Source organism: Telmatherina bonti (assembly GCF_933228915.1).
Source record: "Telmatherina bonti genome assembly, chromosome: 15".
In the NCBI taxonomy this organism is placed as follows: domain Eukaryota; kingdom Metazoa; phylum Chordata; class Actinopteri; order Atheriniformes; family Telmatherinidae; genus Telmatherina; species Telmatherina bonti.
The window spans coordinates 13,402,498-13,428,226 of NC_136613.1; the positions used below are offsets into that span (position 1 = coordinate 13,402,498).

General features: G+C 38.4%; 1 protein-coding gene across 1 annotated transcript; it reads left to right on the forward strand.

Annotated features, from left to right (window-relative positions):
- Positions 1-1,228: 1,228 nt before the first annotated feature.
- On the forward strand, positions 1,229-21,762 carry fgf14 (fibroblast growth factor 14; the record flags this gene model as incomplete). The annotated part of the gene is made up of 4 exons (XM_079254659.1): positions 1,229-1,421; positions 8,278-8,388; positions 9,423-9,526; positions 21,664-21,762. The coding sequence occupies 4 exons, from the start codon at positions 1,229-1,231 to the stop codon at positions 21,760-21,762; spliced, it is 507 nt and encodes a 168-aa protein (XP_079110785.1).
- Positions 21,763-25,729: the final 3,967 nt, after the last annotated feature.

A 25,729-nucleotide genomic window follows, 5' to 3' on the forward strand; every position in this document is an offset into this window, starting at 1 on the left:
GAGGGGGTGGGGGGAGGGCATCCTCCTTACTGAGGCGTGTGGTAACGAACGCTTAGGACTTGTTGATGGGGATGATTTGTGGATCTGGGGGCATATGGACTAAAAACGAGTTGCCATCACTTCCTATCAGCTTTGTTTTGTTGTTTGTTTGTTTTTTTTCTTTCTTTCACCGTGGGAAAATAAACTGCACTGTTTGTCAGTGGCATTGCTCCTCTCCCTTATTCCCAGTACGTGCTGATCGCCATGTATGCATCTCCCTCACAGTAGGCTCTGTAACACAGAGGGTCGCGTTATGTGCTGATTGTCGGGGTGTTTAAGTTTATGTATTTGTATGCAGCTTGTCACACCATGCAGACGTCATCTCCACAGGACTCAGATCAGCTTTGGGATTTTTTTTCACCCCCCTCTGGTTCGTATCGCGCTCAGCCGCTTGTGTTGTGATGTCAGATACAGTGAAGAAATTTTTGTTTTGAGTAAATTATCCTGTAGATTTTGAAGGTTTTTTTTTTTGGATGATTGAATCACAGCGACACTCCTATGAGACATTTAAGGATTCTTTTCTTGGAAAACTTGGAGTTCATTTCGCCCCGGCTGCTGCGCCTTCATCCGGGTGGTGATCTTCGTAGGAGGTGGCTGTTTGTTTAATCGCTGGCGGCGCAACATGCACGGGCGTCCCCACCGCAGCCCAAAGAGCTGTTTCTAACAGATGAAGCTTGTCTGGCAGCAGCAGCAGCAGGGAGAGAAAACGGAGGGAGGAAGGAGGAAAGAGTGGGTGAATTCGCCGCTCGGACGCTGCAGCAGGTGCAGAACATTTTCAGAGAGGATGGTGCCTCTAAAAATTTCCCAGACAACGAATAAACACGTAACGCAGGTATGAAAAATCCTCTGAAGTCTCCGTGCGCGTGAGTTTGACACTTCCTCTCCATCAAGATCCGTTGTCATTTCTGGATTTACGCATGGAGTGATCTCATTCTTCCACCATGTTCAACAAATTTTCGAGTGAAAATGACAATTTTCTCTAAAACTGCTCTTACCATGTAGGATTTGGACAAAGAAGAGAGTCGGTAAAAGATAAAAAATAAAAAAATTGACATTTGACATCGCGGAACGGACCACTTAGCCGCCAAAATGGGACTGTGACCCGGGCTGGGAGCTCTGAGAGGCGGCAGTTTGTGTAGTCTGTGCTCTGTGTACAGGCTGGACCTGAGCAGTTGTGACATTTTGAGCCATGGCTGCTGCTATTGCAAGTGGGCTGATCAGACAGAAGCGACAGGCACGGGAGCAACATTTGGACCGACCTTCCACCAACCGCCGGAGAAAGAGCCCCAACAAGAACAAGGGGCTCTGCAATGGGAACCTGGTCGACATCTTCTCTAAAGTGCGCATCTTCGGCCTTAGGAAACGGAGACTACGGAGACAAGGTCTGGGAACTTCGGTGTGCCAAGCACCTGTTTCGTTATGAGCTCTTGTTAACCAAGTGTAAACATGCGATTTCCATACATTTAACCACTGTTTGATAGTTTAATTAACCCTAATGTCACAAAGGCTGATTGCATTTTCACCAACAGCACAGCTGAGTCTTTCTTTTTGTATTTAAAAAGCTGATTGGCCAAATTTCACCTTCATGCGTAAAAAGTTTGCTGAGTAAGAGGAAGCGTTTTGTTTACGCATATTGGGACTTGTCCAAAAAAAAAAAAAAAAAAAAAAAAGTCCAATTTATATGCAATCTTGTAGCTGACATGCTCGTGATGAGTTGTGCCAAATGGTTTAGACAGGTTTCCGCGCTGAGACTCTGAAAAGGGCCCTATCGTCAAATGGCTGAACTATCTAGTGCATACGCATACCACACGAGCCAGGGATGAAACTCATTTTTATGCAAGCAAAAAGGTCAGTATCTCCCCCGGAATGGGGGTTACGCCTTTCAAACACAATCTTTTCTCAAACTGTGGGGCCAGCGGCCTCGTGCTCCAGCTGAAATTCATTCCAATTATGAAAATGTCATGAAGATTTTTATTTCTTTGCTGTAATGTGGCAACCTGGGATTATTAAAGAACATTGCCAATAATTGTTTCCCTGCAGGATATAGCTCCAAAAGTGTGGATAATTTTATCCCAAAGTTCTTCATTTCGAAAAGAAATCTCAGCAGATATCTCCATGTTTGTGACTGACAGAAAGCCGGTTGCATGATCCGCTCACAATCATCAGGTACCTGTTGCATCAGATGTCAACTCCATCTGCCTTACACCTTACATGCATATTTCAGTCCAGGCTACCTTTGTTTGAAAGACACAGAAGCAAATTTGAGTCTTTCATCTTGTCCACAAAGAGAGCCATTTTGATTGGTGCGTCTTTCTCTCTTGCTGCCTGCTTTCAGATCTGAAAACACAGTGAAATGTCTCCTTCACCAGCCCTCGCTGATTTCATGGATTAAAATGGCTTTGATGAAACAGGATCTATATAATAGTCCATAGAGGGCACATCTGGACACAGGTCAGGGTTCATCAGAATGGAGAGTTTATGAACGGTCATCCTCCAGGCTGTTGTGTACATGTGGAAGGGCTTGTGTGAGAAGCTGTCTCCATGTTTGTGTGCTTCATTGTCACCTCTAAGTTGGCTTATGGCAGAGTTATCTTTTCAATGGGCGTCATCAGCAGCATCCAGAAGCTCCCAGAGACCACAGATGTGGACTGATGATGCTGTCATGTGTGGCTGGGGAATTAATGTAAGCTACGGCATGAGAAAAGTGGCTCATTTTATCCATTTTCTATACTGTATATGTTAGTGTGTAGGGATTTTAATGCCTGCTTTCTCAGACAAATATCTCTATAAGTAAGATGTCAAGTTAACCTGAAGAAAACTTGACAATATCACATGTGGAACAATCATTTTATAGAGTGACTCAGGGGCCTCCTGAATCTATAACAAGTGATGTGATTGTGCAGTAACAGCCAGCATCAGGGACGATTAACTGTGTTGTGGGGCTTCAAAAGCAAGACCCCCGCTGCCTCGGAGATGATGGTAGACTCACTAAAATGGAAAAAAAAAAGACGATAAAAGCTTAAAAAACAAGCACGGTATTTTGTCCCTAATTTTAGGGAGTTCTAATCAGAGCAAAGACTCTGATTTCTCTGCTTTAATTTAGTGCTGTTTGTGATTAATGACCTAATGGGAATGCACTTCATTAATTTTCATCTGCACTAGAGAATTAGGAAAATCTTTACAAAATTACATCAGGCTCTGCTATCAGGGGGCTGCCTTGAAAGTCCTGCACATTTCCCTCTTTTTCTCATCATAACAAACATATTTTTTTCACCCCTTCTCCTTTTTTTTTATTTTTTTATTTTTTTTAAATTTATTTATTTATTTTTTTATTTGCTGCATTATCACCAAAGCACATAGCTTAGCAAGACTAATGACTTGTTTGGTCTGCTTAATTTAATATTGGACCATTTATTTCTCTCTCTCTCTCTCTCTCTCTCTCGCTTTTTCTTTGTGGCCAAGGCGGCCAAATGCACCACCAATAGTTTGTGTTGTGAGGCAGAATTTCACAGTTGTCTTCATTTCCCAGGTGAGAAAAACACTGAGTTTTGCTTTGACAGCTGAGCTGAGAACAGAGCGGCACTCTGGCCATCCACAGTGTGATTATACACCGAAGTCACATTCAGATTCCCACTGAGATGAGTCAGGATGAGAGAGCAGGGTTGACATAAAAGGAGCCTTAAGTCTTGTAATCGCATCAGCATCAAGTATTGATTTTGTGAGGGAGACACTAGATTTTCTGACATACTTTGTTGTGACTGATTAAAACTCAACCATGACCCGAAAACTCACCTCATCCTCATCATGATAATGTCACAGTGCTTCTTATTTATTACTATGTAGATGGTCTATTAATGGAGATGAAGTGTGCAAAATATATCTCTTTTAAAAAAAATCAACTATTCTGTTTTTTTTCTTTCTAAAAAAAAAAAAGGAAAAAAAAAGCGCACAGATGTGGTCTCCTACCCTCCTCCGGAGCCTCTGGGTATTCGCCAGGAACACTGTTTAGTTGGTCACATCAGTTTTAATTTCAAATCATTCATGTGTTTTCATGGCAGATGCAGAGCTGGTGATCACCCTGATTTTTAAAGGATTAAATGGGAGTTTTAAATCCTATTATATTCCAACCCAGTTAGTGAGCTGGGGGCGCATCCAGCTTTAACCCATAATCTCACTGCTTTGGCTGTAATTTTCTCACTAGATTATAGACCTAAACCATTAGATCACGTTACACCGATCAGATGATTAGATCAGTTTGTATGATCTAGAAATCCACATGAGATGAGTGTGTGTTCTTGCACCGGGGATGTTTACATATGGGAATGTTCAGAGGAAACAGCAGTGCATCATCAGTCGGCTTTCAGAGCTGGTCAGAGATGCTGTTGATGTAAGAGAGGAATGGAAAGTGGCTGTTCTTGATCGGCTACAATGTGGCCACAGTACTGATACGGAGGGGTTTTTCCTTAGTGGGTGGGGAAAGCCCTTCTTCTGTTCCAGAAACATCCAGGCTGACAGCAGACTGGAGCGGAGTGCTGCCGCAGCTGTGTCTGTGAGTGTGCCGGTCCTAACTTTATGCTCTGCTTGACTTGCACCAAGCTCCATATGTGTGTCTGTACACACACGCACACGCACACGCACACGCACACACACACGCACACACATGGATGACACAACAGAAAATAAGACAGAAAAGAGAATGAGGGAGCTGTGGAGCAACCACTTAGGGAAACAAAATCACACCCTTTTCTGTGACAGTCCAATTTATATGGAAAAAGGACCTTGGCTGCAAAGCAAGACAATTTGAGATCTTTTTGTTGTGATGCTCTTCGTTTTTCAAGGAAACCCCCCGCTGATGGCAAACCACCACTCTGTTTCCCTAGAAACAAAGAAGTGGTATGTAGAAACACGGAGTGCTTGTGGTGTGAAAACCAATACTGCTGCGAGCGGGGAAAGTCCAGCTCCCATCTGTGATTAACAACATCGTTTTATCTTTTGGGCCTGATTTTTCAAGGAGAATAAGACGAGCGAGATGAAACGGCTAAAAACGACAAAGAGAGACAAGAGAAAGTCGAGCAAAAGACCTTCTCAGCTGGGACCTTTTCAAAGCTCTGGATTTTAAAGATGCTCCACGAAGCTTTAGATAAAAGTGTGTCATTCTTTACATGTTGTTTATGCCAAGGGGTGGGAAACGCTGGTCCTGCAAGTGTTGGGAGTTTCCCTGCTGTAACACACCTGACACACATCAGTCCCAATTAGCAAACTGCAGTGTCAGATGTGTTGCAGCAGGAAAACTCCCATTTTTTGCAGCTGTCAAGGACCCTGGATTATGCCTTTTTCTCACCCCCCCCCCCCCCCCCCCCCCCCATTCTCATACTCCAATACTTATTTTCATTTTGATTTTTATTGAAAACTGCACCCCAGACTCTCAGAGTCTGCATATTGTATAAATTAGGCAACACTTTATTACATTGTAATAACCCTTTAAGGTCCTAGTCTACCATGTGGTAGAGGTACATTTGCAGTGACTTTGATGAATTTCTTTACAAAATTGTGGACACCTGCCTGAGCTATCTCTACCAAGTGCTTTGGGTATGTAAAATCCCAACTAACATTTCACTGTTATTACGTTATTATTAACTTCTTCTTTTTAACATCTCAATCATTTGCTAAAGAAAACATTTATTCTGTTTATTCTTGTCCAAAAAACAAACAAAAACCCAGAAACTCTTTTCTTCTGCATTTTTGTTTCGTGTGACAGTTAAAGGGTTAAAAGACAAACTATTCTAATCATGAGTGAGTTTAACCTTCAACCAGTGTTGCATCACTGGGCTGTCAGCTTGTTAGAATTACAAAACTCATGCATGCACCAGCATATGTGATTTTCTACTGTCAGTCAAAACCACACTGCTGTTGGTATTTGAAGACATGACTGGATCTTAGACTGATTCAGCTCCTCAGTACAGAACCGTGTTATCTGTGATGTAGCATCTACATTATGTCTGATAAACTCCTTTTTTTTTTTTCTTTTTTTTTTTTAACTTAAATCTTTTTTAGTGTTGATGAATTGCTCACATTTCTGCAGATTTTCATCTTAATCTTGCTCAGAAGCTCTAAAGATTGAACCTGGAGGGGAAATCTGTGTTTGTGTGATATACTGGCTTGCTTGCCCTGGGGAACACAGCCAGCATTACATGATTTATAGCGTGACGGAGGAGCCAAGTTCACCTCACACACGCGTACTCACACATACATATACACAAAGAATTCACATCGCCAGCCACCAGTTAGGCAGTTTTAATTATTACAGATTGCTCTTTACTGATCTGTCCCCAGAATCAATCTCACTTCCAACCACAATGTTTAAAGGCTCATCAAAGTCATTAACCGATCACACGTTTGCCAACTTTGTGTAGCAGCACAAAAGTATTTGCTCGGGGAGATTGTGTGTTCATTAAAAATCCATGTGGAAGAATAGGTGTAATGCTGCTGTATGCTGGTGCATGTAAAGAATAGAAGCTACTTTCAGAGAAAATGGAGGCTTTACCCAGTATTAGTCTGGTCTGTGGGTGTCTGTAACCGGCTCATAGTTATTTGATTGTAGGGAACATTGCTGTGAACTTGGGGTTGAACCATTTGGTATCAGAATGTCCTGCGTTTACTTCTACAGTGTAAACTGATGTTATGAAAAGTAATTTATTTGAATGCGATACATATCAGACATTCAGGACATCTGAATCTTTAAATTCTTGTCAGGAGTGCAGGTGAAATGTATCATACGTGAAAAAAAGACGTGGTGATAAACAGAAAATCAAGACATCAAATTACACATCGCCAGAGGCATTCAGCGCGCTACCACCTGCACTGCGGGCACATTGAAATCGATCCATTTAAGTCTTATCTTCATTTTCTGTCCATATGGTGTATAGTTAAAACTAGCTAACTTTTATCTGTTAGTTTTTTATTTCTCCAAACTTGCCTGAAATATTTACACCCCCCCCCCCCCCCCCCCCCCCCCCCCCCCCCGCAATAGAAATTAATTGGACCTATTAAGTAGTTTTGTTCCTAACAGGGTATCAGCTATATGGTAATGCACAACAATCATTAAGGATGTTGTCTGTAAAATGCCACACATCTCTGGCTGAGTGGCTCTGACAGTTATGACTCGTTTAGTTTTTTTGCAAAACAGAGAAACTGTCCTGTCAGTCTGTGTCATGTTTAGTGGAGACCATCTTACTTATACAGAAGAAAAATTCATACTTAGGTCCTTTCTACTTTAGACTTATTTTTAGGGAACAAGGCAACCCGCAGCAGCTGAATCTTGCACCCACGTTACTCAGATGCATGTATGTTCTCCTCCTCTCAACCAGCAGAAAAGGGCTCAGAGCTACTTAATGCCTTCACCTGACGGAGCCATTTCAGAAGGGAATGTCCTGACCTGTAAAGCCACAGAAAAAAAGCATGACTTTGCCCTCAGCTAGACCTCCTGAGATCTCCCAAACTCGCTTTCTCTTTTCTTTCTGACACACATGCAGCTGCTTGCAAGGAGTTTAGGCACAGGTGAAGTTGATTTTTCATCCCCCCCAGGGCTTTCTTCCAACGAAATCTAGTGTGATAGCTGTCTTTACAATAATTCTTGCGTTGTAGGTATAAGACCTCTACCCACACCCCCGAATACATGAAGTATTGTCACATGGCTTATAAAGAAAAATAGCATTTATCCACCACATGCAGCTTTATCAAAATGTCTCCCTTACTTTCCTGCATGTGGCTACATCCCTGCAAAATACTGATAAAATTACCGTATGGCACACTGAGCTGCAATGGCTCTGGGAAAGTTGACCACGGCAGCTATTTATTCACTGTAAATATGTGGTTAATTCCCCCGTTGAATAAGCTAGTGAGGGTGGAACACAGACATGCTCACATCCTACACATTAAGGGCCCAGAGAGGGTGCTGTTGGGTTCATTATGGGAGTCAGACAGCCACAGATTAATTCTGATGTCTATAATTGGATGGTCTATCTCTGAGTAAGATGCGCTTATATGCCCTGAAAGGTGGCTCTGGGATTTGCCTATGGAGAACCAGGACTCACATGGTGTTTTCCAGCTAAGACCCTATAAAACAGGATATTATTGTTGAGAATCCTGTGGTATTTTGGTGCAAAAAGTTAATTTCTTCATACATGTCTGCTTTACAGGATGATTCCTTATTGTTTTCTCCTTCTTTTTCTCTCCTAGATCCCCAGCTCAAGGGCATAGTGACCAGGTTATATTGCAGGCAGGGATACTACTTGCAAATGAACCCCGATGGCTCTCTTGATGGGACCAAGGATGACAGCAGTAATTCCTGTGAGTATCTTGATGGTATCTGTTTGCCTTCTGCTACTGACATTTTCGAGTTGTCTGGGAAAAAAAGAAAGAATTGCTAACATAGGGCGCAGTAAAACATAACTCAGCGTTTTTTACACTCTCATTATTTAAAACCTCCTTGAGTGCAGCCAGCCTCACCATGATGGTGGAAGAAGTTTAGTGCATTCCTGTTGTAGATTTATCCCTCAGGTACATTAACTGAACCCTCAGCTCTTCCACAACGCTCTTTTAACCGAGTAGAAGCGATGTATCTCCTTATCTTTTAGCCTTTGGAGGGAAAATGTCACTTCAAAATGGGATCAGTTTTGCTTCATTTGGGAATGGGAAAGTGGACCAGGAAACAGTAGGGTTAACAGGGAGGAAAATAGTATTATTAGCTTGTTCTGGCACAGCTCCGAACGCTCTAGGCTAGGTGGTTAATTTGATTCCGGTGCTTGGTGCTAACGCCATCCTGACACTCCACATTGTGTCACTTACTGCTGTCAGCAAGAGGAGATGCAGCACATGTCACATCTGATCAGATGGAGAGATTTATTGAAACCACAAGCTATACTGATTGTGTGTTCAGAGGATGTATCATGTTATCATAATGCCAAGATCAAATAAGATGTTGGCAGTGATGCTCCATATATGTTGACATCACTATAAACCAGTAATCCTACAATTAGTTCTCTCAGACTTTATCCCACTCTCCAAACTTTCCCTTAGTAGTTATGATGTGCCTATACGTTTATCTCACACAAGCATAATGCAATCGCCAGGCAATCGGAACAGCAAACAACCACCATCTACTTGACCCTGCACGTCTGTTCCAACAACAGAGGAAGTGGCTTCGGTTACAACTCGTTCCTAGGAAGTTCTGGGATGTTGAAGCTGATTGTATACATCCACAGGGCTGCAGTTCCTTTACAGAAATCACATTCACCCATCAGTTAATATTCTGTCTTCTTACTTTGATTGTATTTCATATACACATCTTCTACATCTGTTTGTGTTTAATGTGTGTTTTTCAGCTTTGTTTAACCTTATCCCTGTGGGCCTCAGAGTTGTCGCCATTCAGTCAGTGAAGACAGGGTTATACATCGCAATGAATGGGGAGGGCCATCTCTACACATCAGTAAGCACATGTTTCTATTATCGCTTATGGAAATTGTCCTGCCTGTCTTTACATATATATATATATATATATATATATATATATATATATATATATATATATATATATATATATATATATATATATATATATATATATATATATATATATATATATATATATATATATATATATATATATATATATATATATATATATATATATATATATATATATATATATATATATATATATATATATATATATATATATATATATATATATATATATATATATATATATATATATATATATATATATATATATATATATTCATTACACATATAGTGGAACATTTCAAACATTAATTTCTTTTTTTGTGGCTTATAGATAATGAAAACCCAAAATGCAGTGTCTCAGAAAATTAGAATATTAGATAAGATCGATGAGAGAGAGAAAAAAAAAAAGAGGACATTTTAAACAGAAATGTCAGGCTTCTGAAAAGTATGTTCATTTCCATGCACTCAATACTTGGCTGGGCCTCCTTTTGCATGAATTACTGCATCAATGCAGCGTGGCAATGGAAGCGATCAACGTGTGGCGCTGCTCAGGTGTAATGGAAGCCCAGGTTGCTTTGATAGCTGCCTTCAGGTCATCTACATTATTGGGTCCGGTGTCTCTCATCTTTCTCTTGACAATACCCCACAGATTCTCTTTGTGGTTCAGATAAGTTGAGTTTGTTGGCCAGTCAAGCACAGTAACACCATGGCCATTGAAGCAGCTTTAGGTACCTTTGGCAGTGTCAGCAGGTGATAAGTCCTGCTGGGAAAAAAAATCAGCATCTCAATAAAGCTTGTCACCAGAAGGAAACATGAAATTTCCAGGTAGATGGCTGTGTTGACTGTGCACTTCAGAAAACACAGTGGGCCAACACCAGCAGATGACATGGCTCCCAAATCATCACAAACCGTGGAAACTTCACACTGGACTTCAAGCAACATGGATTCTGTGCCTCTCCACTCTTCCTCCAGACTCTGGGACCTGGATTTACAAATGACAAGCAAAACTAGAAACAGCTATGATTGAAATAATAGCAAATGTGAATGACCATTTATTGAACTGTGCTCAATGATTGAAATGAAATTGCATAAGTATAAGAAATTGAAAAAAAAATAAAGCACAACTAACACTTTTTCTAATTACCCCACATCAGGATTTGAACCTGTGAACTTTTGTATAGAAGCACACTGACTTTACTCACTACACCACTAGCACTCCTCTTTGCATTGTGGAAAAAGCATTCTCATTTTTTCCAATTGCTTTTTTTCCCCACGTCCAGCAGGGTGTAATTAGCGGGATTGAAAAAACATGTGTGAGGTTGAACTGAACTCCAGTAAAGGTGTGACAGACTTTATTGTTCAATGTGGAAAAACTTTTTCTTTAAGTTGTTTAAGATTTATCAAAGTGTTGAAATGTTGCAGGGAGCATTGTTGGAACAAATCCTTCATGTTTAACTGACATTTGCAAACAAATTCCTTTCCTCCTTAAAGTGTGCAGCTGAGACCAACAGTTCACATTGAGTAACCTGCAGAACTGCACACCATCACACAAGCAACAGCAGACAAACAACAATGGAGCTATATGTTAAATGCTGCTTTTGAACCAGTGCCTTGTATGTGTACCTGTGCCCCGGTGCAATAAATGGACCAATCGCTGAGCTGAATTCTGTTTCGTCCAATCACAGGAACGGATTTCAATACATTGACAAAAACTTGAATAACTTCAAAAGTTTAAATGTTACGGAGACTAAAAGTCGTAGAACATATCTCCTGAATGGGCTGAAGAGTTTGATACTTGAATGGTTGAAGTGAGACAAAAGGCACCGGAGGAGTAGCGTTTCAAATATTTTGCAAGAAAAGACAATGGAGACCGGGACCAAGATGAACCGGACACTGCAAACCGGTGCAGAGCTCTGAAACCCTTTTGACCAATCGCTGTGCTGAATTTTTGCAAGGTCCAATACGCATTTGGTTGGGAGAATTTTCATCCAATCACAAGGCTAAATTTTATTTTTACAAAATACTCTATCTCAAAAACTACAAAGATTTCAAATAAAAAAAATCTTAGCACACATGTCCCAAAGGAGCTGCACAGTTTAAGATCTGAATAATTGAAGTGACCTGAACGGCGCAGGAGGAGTAGCACGGCAAAGTTTGGCGGAATAATAATAAAAATGGCCGAACAGGATCTCAATATTGTCAATGCCCCCAAGGGCGTTCACATTAATTAGCTTTTATCTGAAACCTCCCTAAATTCTTGGTTGGATGTTGCTTGACAATGCTTTCAAGGCTGCTGATTTGCTTTTTGCTGGTGCACCTTTCCCTTCCACTCAACTTTCTATTAATATGCTTGGATACAACCAGCTTCTTTAGCAATAATCTTTTGTGGCTTTCCCTCAATGTGGAGGATCAACAATTGTTTTCTGGACATCTGTCAAGTCAGCAGTCTTCCCCATGATTGTGTAGCCATCTGACTCAGACTGAGAGACCATTTAAAGGTTAAGGATACCTTTGCAGGCATTTTGAGTTAGTTGATTAGGATGTGACACCATGAATTTCTAAAACTGAGACACTGCATTTTGGGTTTTCATTATCCATAAGCCACAATTATCAAAATGTAAAGAAATAAATGTTTGAAATGTTTCGCTCTGTGTATAATGAATGTATATAATATATGGGGTTTCACATTCTTAAATGAGTGATGAAAAATATTGAACTTTTTCATAACATAATTTTCTGAAATGTACGCGTGTGTGTGTATGCATATGTGTGTTTATGTAATATATAATAAAGTTCTATACAGAAACAAATCTGCATTTGGTGACATATTCAGGAGAAGCAAATAGAAGTGTCTGCTTTTAGGATCTTCATGATATTGATTTTGCGTTTTTCTGTCTCAAAAGCTAAATTATATGTCTGTTTATAACACTTAATGCTGTTTTTGTTGGGAACATTGAGTCTTGGCTGTATTACATGGACTTCTGGGGTATGTGTTTTTTTTTTTTTTACCTACTTTAAAAGCAGCATTCTCACTGTTATGAGATACCTCCATATAGGAAAAAAAGCAGGTTTCAGAGAACAAGATAGCCAAGGGAGCGATAACCTCACCCAGCACAGATGACAAGCTTCTAGTATTGTCCACTATCGTGTCTTCTGCCAGTCATTCAAATCAATCAGCAGGAGGAACACAGGGGAGTAGTGGTCCTCTTTTAGACAGGAGTATCCATCAGTCTCACTGTCTCTTCCTCCCTTTGCTGCCCTCATGTCCCTTATTCTCAAAGCTTAGACCTGGAATGGCCATCTTATTCCTAAGTCTTTACCTTGGAGGTTAAGAGGAGCTACCTCTCTTACTGTACGATACATTTTTATGAAATTCCGTGACATTTAATCACTGCTTGACTTAAGCCATGAAATGAAATTTATTTGAAGAGGATTGACCTGGAATCCTGTGGATTTTGTTACAGAATTGCACACCATGGACAGTAAATGAATATATAGAAACTGTTGGCACAGTGGTGTGTATTGCAAGATACCCAAGAAAGTACAACATACATTTTTGACCACATATAATCGGGCACAAAAACAGTCATTCTGTGTTATGTTTTTATTTCTGATTGAATAAGTTTTTGAAAGAGCATCAAATGTATAAATAAAGAAAACTATAATCAAATCTGAAACTTTGAAATTTGAAATAAAAAAAAAAAAACTATTAAAATGGAGATTGCAATTACAACCCTTTAAAAATGTTATTTAGGTAATTCAATCTTTACTTGTGCAAAATGAACTTCCTGTTTTCATTTCACAATGGTGAAACAAAACAAAACTCCAACATTTGGGGAAAAAAGGGAAAAAAACAACTATGCTCCAATAAAAACAATCTAAACACAAGGAAAACTGCAGAGATACAACTAAACAAGGTTAAAGAGATTTGAACTTCACTTCTCAAACAAGTGCAATCCAGTATTTTAGAGTAAATCAAAAGTATGCAAAATGTACAAATGTAATAAACTAAACAAAAAGCTTTTAGCTTGCGTTACACTACCTCAAAGCAATTTTCAGAAGAGTAATAAAAGCAATAAAGTGCATGCTAAACTATCTGGAGTCTGAAAGACTACGCTGTGACTGTTATAGTAAGTAAAAAAGACAAACTGCAGAGTTCATAACCAGCTAATTGAATAGATTTGAAATTTCCAAAGATGTGGACAACCTAATTATGAGCAGCATGGGAGAGGAACATTTTAGATTTGGTCTTAAAAGCAAAATGAATTTCAGCCTCCCAAACTCTGACTAGGAGCTTCTTCCACATGAAGAACTCCTGAGAAAAAGCAAACCTACATTAATATTGTGTCTAACTGATGGATGTCTTCTCTGCTGATCAAAATTACTGGCAAACCTGAATTGCAGTTTTAGGAGTGTTGACATTTTCATGGTTAAGTTTAAATTTAAAAAAAAAATCTGTTCTGGCAGAACGTTTAAATCAAAATACAAATGTCTTATTTTTGTCTAACTCAAATGGAAAACTCCACGTCTGATTATATATATTTTTTCACATTACCTGCATTTATCAGTGAATGATGTTTAGCTAAACTAAACTAAATCCACAGTTTATGTAGGTCATAATGCTGAAAGATTTCACAGTTATAAAACAAAGTACTTTTCCAAAATGTTGCACCATCAATGCAGTGCAAGTTAATACTTATTGTAGGGGAAAAATCAAAATAAAAAACTTTGGCTTGTTGATTTGTAGCTGCAGTTTCAATACAGCCAATAGATGTAGAAAGTACGCTTAGTCTGCATAAATACAGGAAGTTTTATCATACTGTGGAACCACTTTGCTGCATGTCATACTTGAAGCATTGTTCTAAAGGGATAATGAAGGACGACTGTTAGCCACGCTGTTTAAAACTAATGTTTACCAGTATAAAAGAATTTGGTTTGAAGTCAGGGTTGCAGGTCTGATCAGCAACAAGTTTTCACCTATATCTTAAGACCTTTGGAAAGAACTAAAATGTGTTCAATTCACTTCTCCAAATTGGTTAAACAATGACAGATCTGTATAAACTAGCAGTAGCTGGGTAGTAAAAACTAATGGATGGTGACTGAAACAATTTATAAATCCTTGTTCATCATCTTGTGTCTAATGACGATGGCTGTCGGCAGCCATGACTTCCTGTATCTTTTATGTCTCGCAGCTATCTGAAGAAGCCTCTGACTGAACACAGTGGTTCTTTCCCTTGCTCTGTAACATAGAGTATAATGTGAAGAACAGTCCGTTATATTCACCAGCATGTGCATCATTAACCGAAGTTCCACATCAGAGCTCAGCACAGAGCCAACATTCTTGATCCTGATAGATAATGTGGAGAAATACACACTAACACCTGTTCAATCACACACACGTAGATCTTTTCCTTTACCATCCATGTTTTGCTAACTTTATTATCTCAGTCTGCCTTTACACAGTGTAAAGAAACATATAAGTCTAGGGTGTGATTTTGCCGCCATGTCTCAGCGACGCACACAGTATTCTGTATATCCTTGCTGTGTCCACAGTGTCTAGCATTGGGGAGCGTCAGTAATTATAATGGTGTATGCAGGTCCAAGGAATCAAATACATGACAAGATCTCCTCTATAGAAAACAAAACCTAAGCATTTCGCAATATGGATCTTATTCACTATTCATGAAACAGGTCAAAATGTTGGTTATGTAACATCACATGTGACATTCATACTGCCCAACATATCTCTGTTGGTCTGAACTTCTCTGTTTCATTTAAAGAGAAGTATTTATCATTCAGCTGATGTTTTGGATATTATTGCTTATGAAAGCTAATGAGTGTAAAATCTATTAAATACCCCCTTAATACTGTTTTTATTATTATTATTATTATTATTTTTACATTTACAGTCCATTTGCAGCTGTAATTTTAACTCTGACCAGGTTACATCAGAATCGTTGATCATCATGTTTTCATTCTGTAGCTGCTTGGCATGCTTAGTCTATCCAGAAGAAATGTGAAGTGCCTCTGTGTTTATCTGCTAGGAGCACTATGTTCCCTCAACATCGTTAGCCCTGCTCCTCTCCTCACACAAACCCCCCACCCACCCACCCATACACTCCACTCCATTTGCAGCTTATTTTTTTTGCTAATGGAGGTTGCGATCAGACCTCAACTATCTAACCACCTACTCAAAGGTCTCCATTTTTTTTTTTTTTTTTTTTTTTTTGCTGCTCAGTGTGTGAATTACTTCAGTAATAGTCGCCCTGTAAGACGCTCTTCATCCTCCTCCATAACCATGCCACCCCCATCCTTCTGCCTCCTCAATTCTTCTCTCTATGCAGGGTTCAGTCAGTTTTTCCATCTATTCCTTCAAAAGCAACATTCGGCCAGTTGAGCTTTCCTACTTTTAGTTTACTAACATTCCAGAAAGTACTTTGATGAAATACATAAAAACATACTGGTTTGTGATACACTTTGGAAAATACGCTAAATTTAGTTTTTATAGCAGAAACAAATGAGTTATATTACTACATGGCTGAATTCCCCCAAAGCTTTATGAATTTTATTAATTAGAATTCACTTGGCAAGTTGTATTTCGTGATAATATTAAATACATTACTGAGGAGTGTCATTGTGATGATGTACTTTGATAATAAGTGACACTCAAAGCGAATCAAAAGGAAAAATTCCACTCAGGCCTATTCAAGGCCTCTGGTGGTGCATCATATTCTTTTGTGTGAGGCACCCAAGGCGCAGAGTGCGGCTCAAATGACAGAGATAGCATCAAAGTGACAGTGCAGCCCGGCACAAAGGACACATCACAGAATAAAGGAGAGTTCAATCATCTCACCTCTCTTTAATCCACTCTTTTTGTATCTGAGCCAATAAACTCCCAGCTAATTTCTACTGCAGGCTGTTCCCTGGATCAGGCATTTCTTCTGAAATCTAATAAAGAGTTATTCCCAGCTTGTTGTGTAAGAGACCAGAAACAGAACGGAGGACAGTGTTCTTTATAAATGTAATATAACTCATAATGCAAAGACAGACAACTGTAAATGAGGTGTAATGTAAAAAAAAAACAAAAAACATTATAATTACTCTGCAAGACAACAATATTACTGTAAATCCCTAAAAAAAACAAAAAAAAAACAAGGAAGTGTTGGGTTTTATGTTTTGTTACACATGATGACATTGTGGTACCAGAGAGTGCAACTCCCTACAGTGCTGATTTTGTTGTGTATATGTGTGTGTGTGTGTGAGTGTTTTCTGTCCTAATACAGTCTCCTGCCATGTCTCTTGTGTAAAGGTTTGGCATTTCATGGTTGGCTGGCTTTCTTTAGAACCACTTCGCCATTCCCTCACTTCACTGGAGTCTCTCTCTGCAGGCTTTCTTTATCAGGAGCTTGCACTTGTTAGTGCTACCTTTCATGATTGTCAAATTGACTTGCCACATCACTTGAGTGGCCCTTTTAGAAATGGAATCCTTGAGAGGACCACTCTGGAGGAGTACAGTGGCCTTAGCTTCACTTCTAAAAGACTGTATTGTCAGCGGTATGAAAACACAAGTCTGATGGCATCTGCCTCTTGTTATGCTTACTTAAAAATCTATGAAGATGCTATGAAGGAGCTCAATGCAGATTTTCCTTAAGTTTACATTCAAATAAAAGCCACATTGGTTTGGGTATTTGGTAGCCTATGACCCTTCTAATACTCTTATTCATAATCCAACCTTATAGGGAAATTTCTAAAGCTCCTTCCAGATGTTCTTCCCATTATTGGCACAATTTAGTAGGGTGTTTTCACCCATTTTAATTAAAAAAAAGTGCTTTTTGTATTAAGTCTTCATTGTATTGTATTTAGTTTTCTTTGTTTGATAGTAAAATTCACTTGATTGAAACATTTAAAGCTCTTTTCATATAGCAGGGTGTTTTCACCAAAAAAAAAAAAAAAAAAAAATCCTGCTAATTTACAAAGCAACAATTGCGATTTTCAGTGTTTTGTTTAATGGCGTTGTACCACCACAGGTGGCACAATGCAGCCAAGTAAAAACACAGATCTGGTATCCAATTTTACCACATAATCCACACACTGTGTCCACATGCATAAAAACTTTAATGTTATCCTACATCTTCACAGAGTTCCGATAATAAATGGCAGATTAAGACTGTTTAAAACACTGTTTAAAAGTGTTAGTATATATATATATATATATATATATATATATATATATATATATATATATATATATATATATATTACATTACAAGCATTTTGCTTTGTGTTCTTTGACATAACAGAAGCTCAGCAAACCGTTGCAGCACTTGACACCTTCCATTTAAATGCTTTAATATCAGTCCAGTCTGTTAGATAATACTGTAAATGCTAAATCTGCCATGTTTTGCAAGCTGGCCAATAGCAGTGTTACTGTATGATGACAGCATTATACGGTATTTTAAAGACTACTGAAAAACAAACAAAGCATTTCAGGCATCTCAGACAAGTCCCCCAAATGATAAGGTCATTATGTGTCAGGTGTTCATATCCTACAACACAAAACTTGAAGCTCTGACATCACAAACAAGGAAGAAATGCAACTCAGTGTCTGCATATTGGTGCAGATGTTATTGTGAAGGCTATTGTGTAATATAGAGATTCCCAGAGTTAATGTTAACAACAACAAAGCATGCACTTGCTAAAAATAAATTATCTCGCCAATATAATGGAAAAGTTGGGTTTTTAATAAGGCCTGAATAATAACTCTGTTGTTTATGCATTAAAGCATTGAAATATTAAATGTGCTAATTTCACAGATTGGTCTCTTTTATCACGTTCCATTAGTAATACAGGTTACTATGGTTACATGTAAATGCAACACATTACAATGAAACATTTCCTTTTTTTGCCTTTAGCATTTAAGATAATGTTTTAGTGGAAAGAAAGTTATAATTTTTCAGGGTGAAATACCTTATTTCTGCAAAGTAATGTGCAAATATTTTACTCTTTGCATCCAGTTGTTTTCAGAGCCGCTGACAGTCACAAAATCTTTGAATGCAATAACAGTCCACATTTTACATACTTATACATGTTTTGTGGGGGTTGTATTGGTACTTAAGAGCACCATCGTCCTCTCAACTCTTCAGACCTTTTCACATGTATAGTACATTATCTACATGAAATATATTGTCTGTGATTTATTTATTGTTAGCTTTGATAAGCTAACTTCTACAAATGTCAGAAAAAAATAAGCTCATAGAATTATGAAAAGCAGCTGATATTGAAACTGTTTAAGTAAAACAATAAAACTGATGAATGAAAATTGGACCAAATGGATCTATGGCTACCCTTGACAACCCTCCCCATTGTCTTTGTGGCTTTCTAGGTCTGGAAGGAGATTTCGTGAGAGTTATGAGCCTCGGACCAGTCTAGCTATCACACAGTTTCATGTTAAGATAAAAATTAATTCTCCCAGTTTCATGGATATTTCATGAGAGGCTAAATAAAGGTTAAAAAGGTGAAACACATTGTAACAAATTAATTTCATTGACTTATTATATACATATCCATATAAAAAGATTTGTTTGCTGAAGTTATGCATGAATACAGAAGAGTCAAAGAGCAAAGACAGTTACAAGGAGCTGTTTTCATATTCCTACAGATCTCCTGTACCTATAGTAATTACTCAGATGATTTTGCCTCCAGAGGAGTGTCAGACTCAGAGCCGAGGTGGGTGTATAGCCTCATTATTTCCAAAGTGTTGCTCTCTATCGCCTTTAATGCAGTGTCAGGAGGAGAAGCTGTTACAAGGGCTGGAGGGAGAGCAGCTTCATGCATTAATGAACAACAAGGTTGGAGGTAGGCGTCAAAGCTAAACTGGTGAACTGCTGGCCAGGGCCAAGACGAGATAAGAATAGAACAGCCGGTTCTTCAGTCATTCAGCTCTGCTGTTGTTAATGCTTTGACACTCATCGCTTGGTGCAAAAACCTGTTTCTTTTTGTCAGATATCACCTTTGCAGAATCATGTTTGTTGAGCCTGATTTTTAGAGCTTTCAGCCATGACAATGAAAAACTTTTTTACACATTTATAACCGCGGGAGTGAGCTTTCAACCCTAAAACAAGGAGTCTCACTCAGCATGTGTTGGTGTTTACCTGTGGATTAAAGTTCTCTGAACAATAAACTCTGGATACACAAGACAGCTGATTTGTTCTTCAATCTCTTTCCAGCTCAACATGTATTTCTGCTACATCTTTCATATAATCACCCTGTTATTCTCTTGTTTATTCCAGTCAGAAAAGGATTCAAAAGTACAGCTGCCTTTGAGTCCTGGTTACATGGCACATATAAAAAAGATAGATGTTAACTAGTACATTCCTAGATTTGCACATTTGGAGCATAGAAAAAGAAATTGTGCATGAAGAAGCCAATATTCATTACCTTCTCAATCATCATCTGCTTAATTGTAACCTTGGCTACCAATTGCTTATAATAACTTTCAATTATACTCCATTATGCTTCATAACTGAACTTTCTCCTCATAATGACTGCTGATTATCTTATCCTCGTGCATCCGCTGATGCTCGTCTTCTATTACTCCATCTTCATGCTGGAGTACTACGAGTTGATCTAACAAAGATCTATTCCCCCAGTTTAATCTTTCATGTCTCAGAGAGTAAAGTAAATTAGCATGAGGAAGTACAGCCTTTTCTGTTGTGGTCCATGGTCAGATATATATATGTATGTGTACATGTGTATATATATATATAATATATATATATATATATATACACACACACACACACACACACACACACACACACACACACACACACACACACACACACACACACACACACATACATATATAACATACAATGGCAGTAACAAACAAAATAATCTTTGGCACTGAACAAAGAAAACCTGGAATATAAATACTAGAAGACTAATGATGAGTGGGAAGCAGGTGTGACAATTAGCAAGTGAGAAGCAAGTGTGACAGGGGAGCAGGAAGTGAATGCTAACTTTTCTCACCAGAGGAAGAAATTTACAAAGAAAAATGAAACAGGATGAACAGAAACCCAAACTGTAACTCAGGGGTTCCCAAAGTTGGTCCTCGAGGGCCGCTGTCCTTCAGGGTTTCATTGTATCCCTGTTCCAACGCGCCTGCATTCCATTAAATGGATCCTAAGGCCAATGAAGCTCTGCACAGTGAGGGAGTAGCTTGAGCTAGGTGTGTTGGAACAGGGATACATGGAAAACCTGCTGGATTGTGGCCCTCAAGGACCAGAGCTGGACATGCCTGCTGTAACATTTCTAATACATGTTTTTAAACATGCTTCATTGTTTAACTGATGACTGAAATGTTTGATAATCTGCGCATTGTTTCATTTTTACAGATTAGCTGACTAACTCTTGGATTGTTATCCTTTCCTCAACCTTTTAACAAAGTTTTTATCCAATAAGGCTTTGGTCTCTTTTAGTGCTGCTAATTAAAGAGTTTTATCCAGTAGTTGTCCAGTGCTGGATGTCTCCAGCATACACACTACTTTTTACATGTTTCACTCCATACTGTATGTATGACAAATATAGTAACGGTAAACATGGAACTCATTCAACTTTTTTCCTATAAAAAAGCAAAAACCCAGTAAGTTTATTACTTGTTTGGTTTCTAAAGAATGATTAGCAGTCGAGAGAACACCATTTATAAAGTTTACCTGACTATCCCAAACACCTTAAATAGCTAAAAACGATGCCTGTGTCCTCTTTGTCAACATTTGTAAATGCAATTGTTTTGCAGGAAACTCCCTGTGAGCAGTGGGCAGCATCCAGCAAAGCAAACATAACTCTGGTGGATTAAATCCAGGAATAAGAAGGATCGTGTGTGTTTGATTACATTTGAATTTACTGGGATGACTGAAACAGCAGTTTATACTTTACAAAACAAATTTACCTTGAAATTTTTCCCCATAATTTCTGTCTATGACACAAAAAACTGCAAAGAAAAATCACGGACGTTTCAGTGATGATTCTTATTTATGAGTCACCTTATGATCAGGTCCACAGTACATCTGCTTCTGCCATCTGTTATCTCTCCATTAGGTTTGGTGCACCGATATAGCGATAAGATCATCTGACAATGTTGCACAATGTCATTACCTCGACTACACCGTGTTCTACTATAGAGAGCTACAGATATAGAAATGAGTGTGTTAGCAGCTTTGATAGCCCGTCCAAGTTTCTATGAACCTCCCAGATATCCCTCCTCTGCATCTCAAAAGTTTTTCGTTGCTTCCTTTACAACAGTATGTTGCAGCTGCATGTCTCAGCCCACAGTAGCCTGACTTTCCAGCATGGTGGCCAATAGCCAAGTATTGATCTGTCAGCCACAGCTTACACTGAATCTCCCTCATCCATCTGGGATAATCCTTATATCTGTGTTAAAACGGAGTGGCCAAAAACTCACAAACGGTTGTTAGTTAGATGCTGCAGGGATGCTGCAGGGAAAGCCATGAACTGCGTGCTGCTGACAGATAATGAGAAAGCAAGAGACTGGAGAAAATATAAATAGTGCATCGACCGTTTGGGGGAATGAGAGTTCATAGAAAAAAGGAGAGAGGGGTCCACAAGGTGTGTTTGGCAGGGAATGCCCCCCTGTGGTCATTGTATTCAGTGTTGCATGCGGGCAATAATTGTTTGTTGCCCCCACTTGTCTGTCACTCCTTCTAAAAGCAATCATCATCAGAAGCAACAAGATTAATAATTATGGGTTAATGGCAGCCAGATGTCGAGCTGCCCTGTACAACAACCAAAAATGTGATTTTTATTTGTTTTCTGTGACTATTTTTTAAGGGATTATCATTAGATAAGTTTATATCATTGCAGGTAAAGTAAATATATTCTTATGGGTTGTGCTGGGGTTCATCCTAAAGCTTTTCAGTTAATTTCCTCCCGAGTTTTACATCGAGTGCCTTCAATAAAATCTAATGTCGGAATGTTATAATTATATCCTTTACCATCTCCTCTCAACACACACTCTTTAAGCATTATCATCCAACAAACAAAGAAGTCAGATACAATTCAGTTGACGTCTGTCATGGATATTGTGAGACTATAGCTAAACATCTGATGCTTTTGACATAACTAGCTACATTACTGTTACACATAGACTTGTGCAAAACCTGCATACCGCAATAAAAAAAAAGGCTAATGGAAACACCTACATTTTGACAAAAACCAAGCTCCAATATCCCTAAAAGGTTTTTATGCTCTCATAAGATGTTTTTTTTTAGATGTTTGGATGTAGAAGTGTATCGTAAAAGTGTAGTGGAAACACTTGTATTTATGTGTCATCACGGGGTGATAGTACCAGTTAATTTCTGGTAAAAGATGGCGTGGTACCTAACAAACAGTGAATTTCAGTTTTATAATAATTTAGAAAAAGGAATGAGGACAAAATTCTTCAAAAAGCTGTGGAAGGTTTTCCACAGCAAGTAGAAAACCGCAAAATAACACTGCTTGGCTACCTAGCTTGCATAAGCTTCGGCTGACGAGATTTTACGCCCTTAATTGCCCTTAATGCTGCTCTATAGAAACGCCTGCAAATCACAATAGTTTTGTCGAAACTTACAAATATTTTGTTTTATTATGTGAAAAACTGAAATGGAAACACAAATACTGCTGTGCAGCCCATTATTGTCTGACCAGGAAAATTTAGAAGTTTGTGATAGTCGCCTTTAGTTTGTCTGCCAGCATCTGGTCAGTGTTGCTAGTGACCAGCAGATATCTATTTTCATTCATTCATTCATTATCCTAACCGCTCAATCCAATTCAGGGTCGGAAGCTGGAGCCTATCCCTGCAGTCTTTGGGCGAAAGGCAGGGTACACCCTGGACAGCTTACCAGGCCATCACAGGGTGATATCTATTTTATGAAGGGAAATAATCAAATCAACTAGAAACCTCCTTGTAGTGACAATGGAAAGACCACTTGCTTTTTAAATTTTTTATTTACTGGTTAGTAAGATACATCAAGAACCTGTTAAGGACATTTGACATTAATGTTTTAGTTCTACCGCATGTTTCTGTGCAACATTTAACGTACAACTGCTGCATTGTTAGCTTAACAACCGCCCACACCCATCACCACCAAAATTATTTTGTACCAGACTTTACTGAATACTTTTCGTGCCAAAGCTTAACTAAAGATCAAGAGAAAGCAAGCAGATTAAAAGTAGATTAAAGGTAGAAAAAAAACTAAAACTTCGATAGTTTTATTTGTGTGGATGTTGGTTTCTAGTTTTGCTGTCTGAATTGAGTGCAAATCTCTAATACTGAATGAAAAGTTGCTATAATTCTTTGCCAATGGCCTTGACTTGTTAGAACTGCAAACAGGAAATAAGGGTTGACATACGAAGGCATATGAAGGACTAAAATCATTAGATGTTACATTCAGTTGGGTTGTGTCTTGACAGTAAGTCTATTGAATTTATGATGATTAGTTTTCTTTTATTTTATTGGAAATTATTTTTCAGTACTATTATTTGAACTTCAAGTTTTTACAACTTTTCCTCTGATATTGTGCAGATTTTAAGTGGATATCGGACTAAAGCCTTTTCTGCTGTAAGGAAAATGGCTAAAACTTTAAACTATTGAGTATCTTACAGGGAGATTTTTTGAACAGTTCTTCAAAACCTTCAAAACCTCCTCTTGAGCACATGTTATTGATGAGATTATGCTGCATATTTATGCATCCATGATACTTGAAGCAAGCATGAGGTTTTTCCTCCTCCAATAAAAAGTGTCAACATGTACATTTTACATACTATAAAACGGGATTAAATGGAACTTGCTTTTGTTGCAAAGACCTGAAACGCTCAGTTATATGAAGATATTCACCTGAAATTAAGAAAATAACATTAATTAAAACATACTATTACCAAGAATATGTCCTTGATTTGATATCTAATGACTGCAATGGTTAAACTGTCATTGTGTTATAGAAGTTATTGTCTCTTTTACCTTGCTTCATCAATGCGGCATGTTTAGAAATGTCTTTTCAAACCTTCTTAAAGTTAAGCCATTAATAATGAAGGAAAAACATTTTTTTCTTTTTTGTATGCACGGGTATGTTTGTGTGAACATAAGTGCTTGTTTACACTCCTGAACAACAGAATGAAAGAAAGACAGAGGATGAGTAGGCGTGAGGGAATCGGGAATTCAGATTTTCATGTTTGTTCCTCTCTGAGACCCACAGAGGATATGCTAGTATGTAGGTATACAGATGGCATCGTTGTTCCTTCTCCATGAATGCACATTGCGGCAGTTATCAGAGCAAACATGTCTAGCTTGTTCACCGAATTAATGACCCTAGTTCTGGCCTAATTGCTTTCCCAATGTGTAAATGTCAAGCACCATGCAAATACAAATGGCACACTTGTGCTTGTTGCCTCAAGAGCGGTGTTAAGTGCAAATGAGCTGCGTAGAGATGAGAGCCAGTGAAGCAACAAGTAGCGCTCAGGAGCTCTGTGTCCACATGGTATGAAAATGTTTATATTTACAAACTCACCAGAGAGCTCAAATTTAGCAATCACCTTGGGTAGCTGATTTGTATGTCTAGCTTTTCACAGGTCAATTTACTGTCAGCTCATCATGGTAAGCCATGTCTTGAAATATAAGTCTGTTATAAATATATATATATATATATATATATATATATATATATATATATATATATATATATATTACAAAATGTTGAGATTACTGTCAGAACAAGGAAATACTTCACCCAGAGTAAAAACTGTCTGAGCAAGATTACCCCAGCTTTAAAGCTTACAACATGTCATGTAAATGTATATCGACATCACATGAAGGTTATTTAAGTCAAGTTAGCATAGACATACATATAGCATTAAAAATTCCACAGTCAGGACGCACTGTTGTTTTCCAAATTCCCAAACTAACAGGCCTATGTGAACTTGCAACACAAACTAGCATATTGGTGAAATTAAGTGTGTGACTTAATATTTCAATACTTGTTTAGGCAAAATTAAAAACCAAATACAGTTGTCTTTTGTGGCTAAGTAACAACATATTGGCAAGAAGATAATAAAAGTGTTTCATTACATGCACAATTGTCACTCATTGTCACTCATAGAGACTTTCATATTT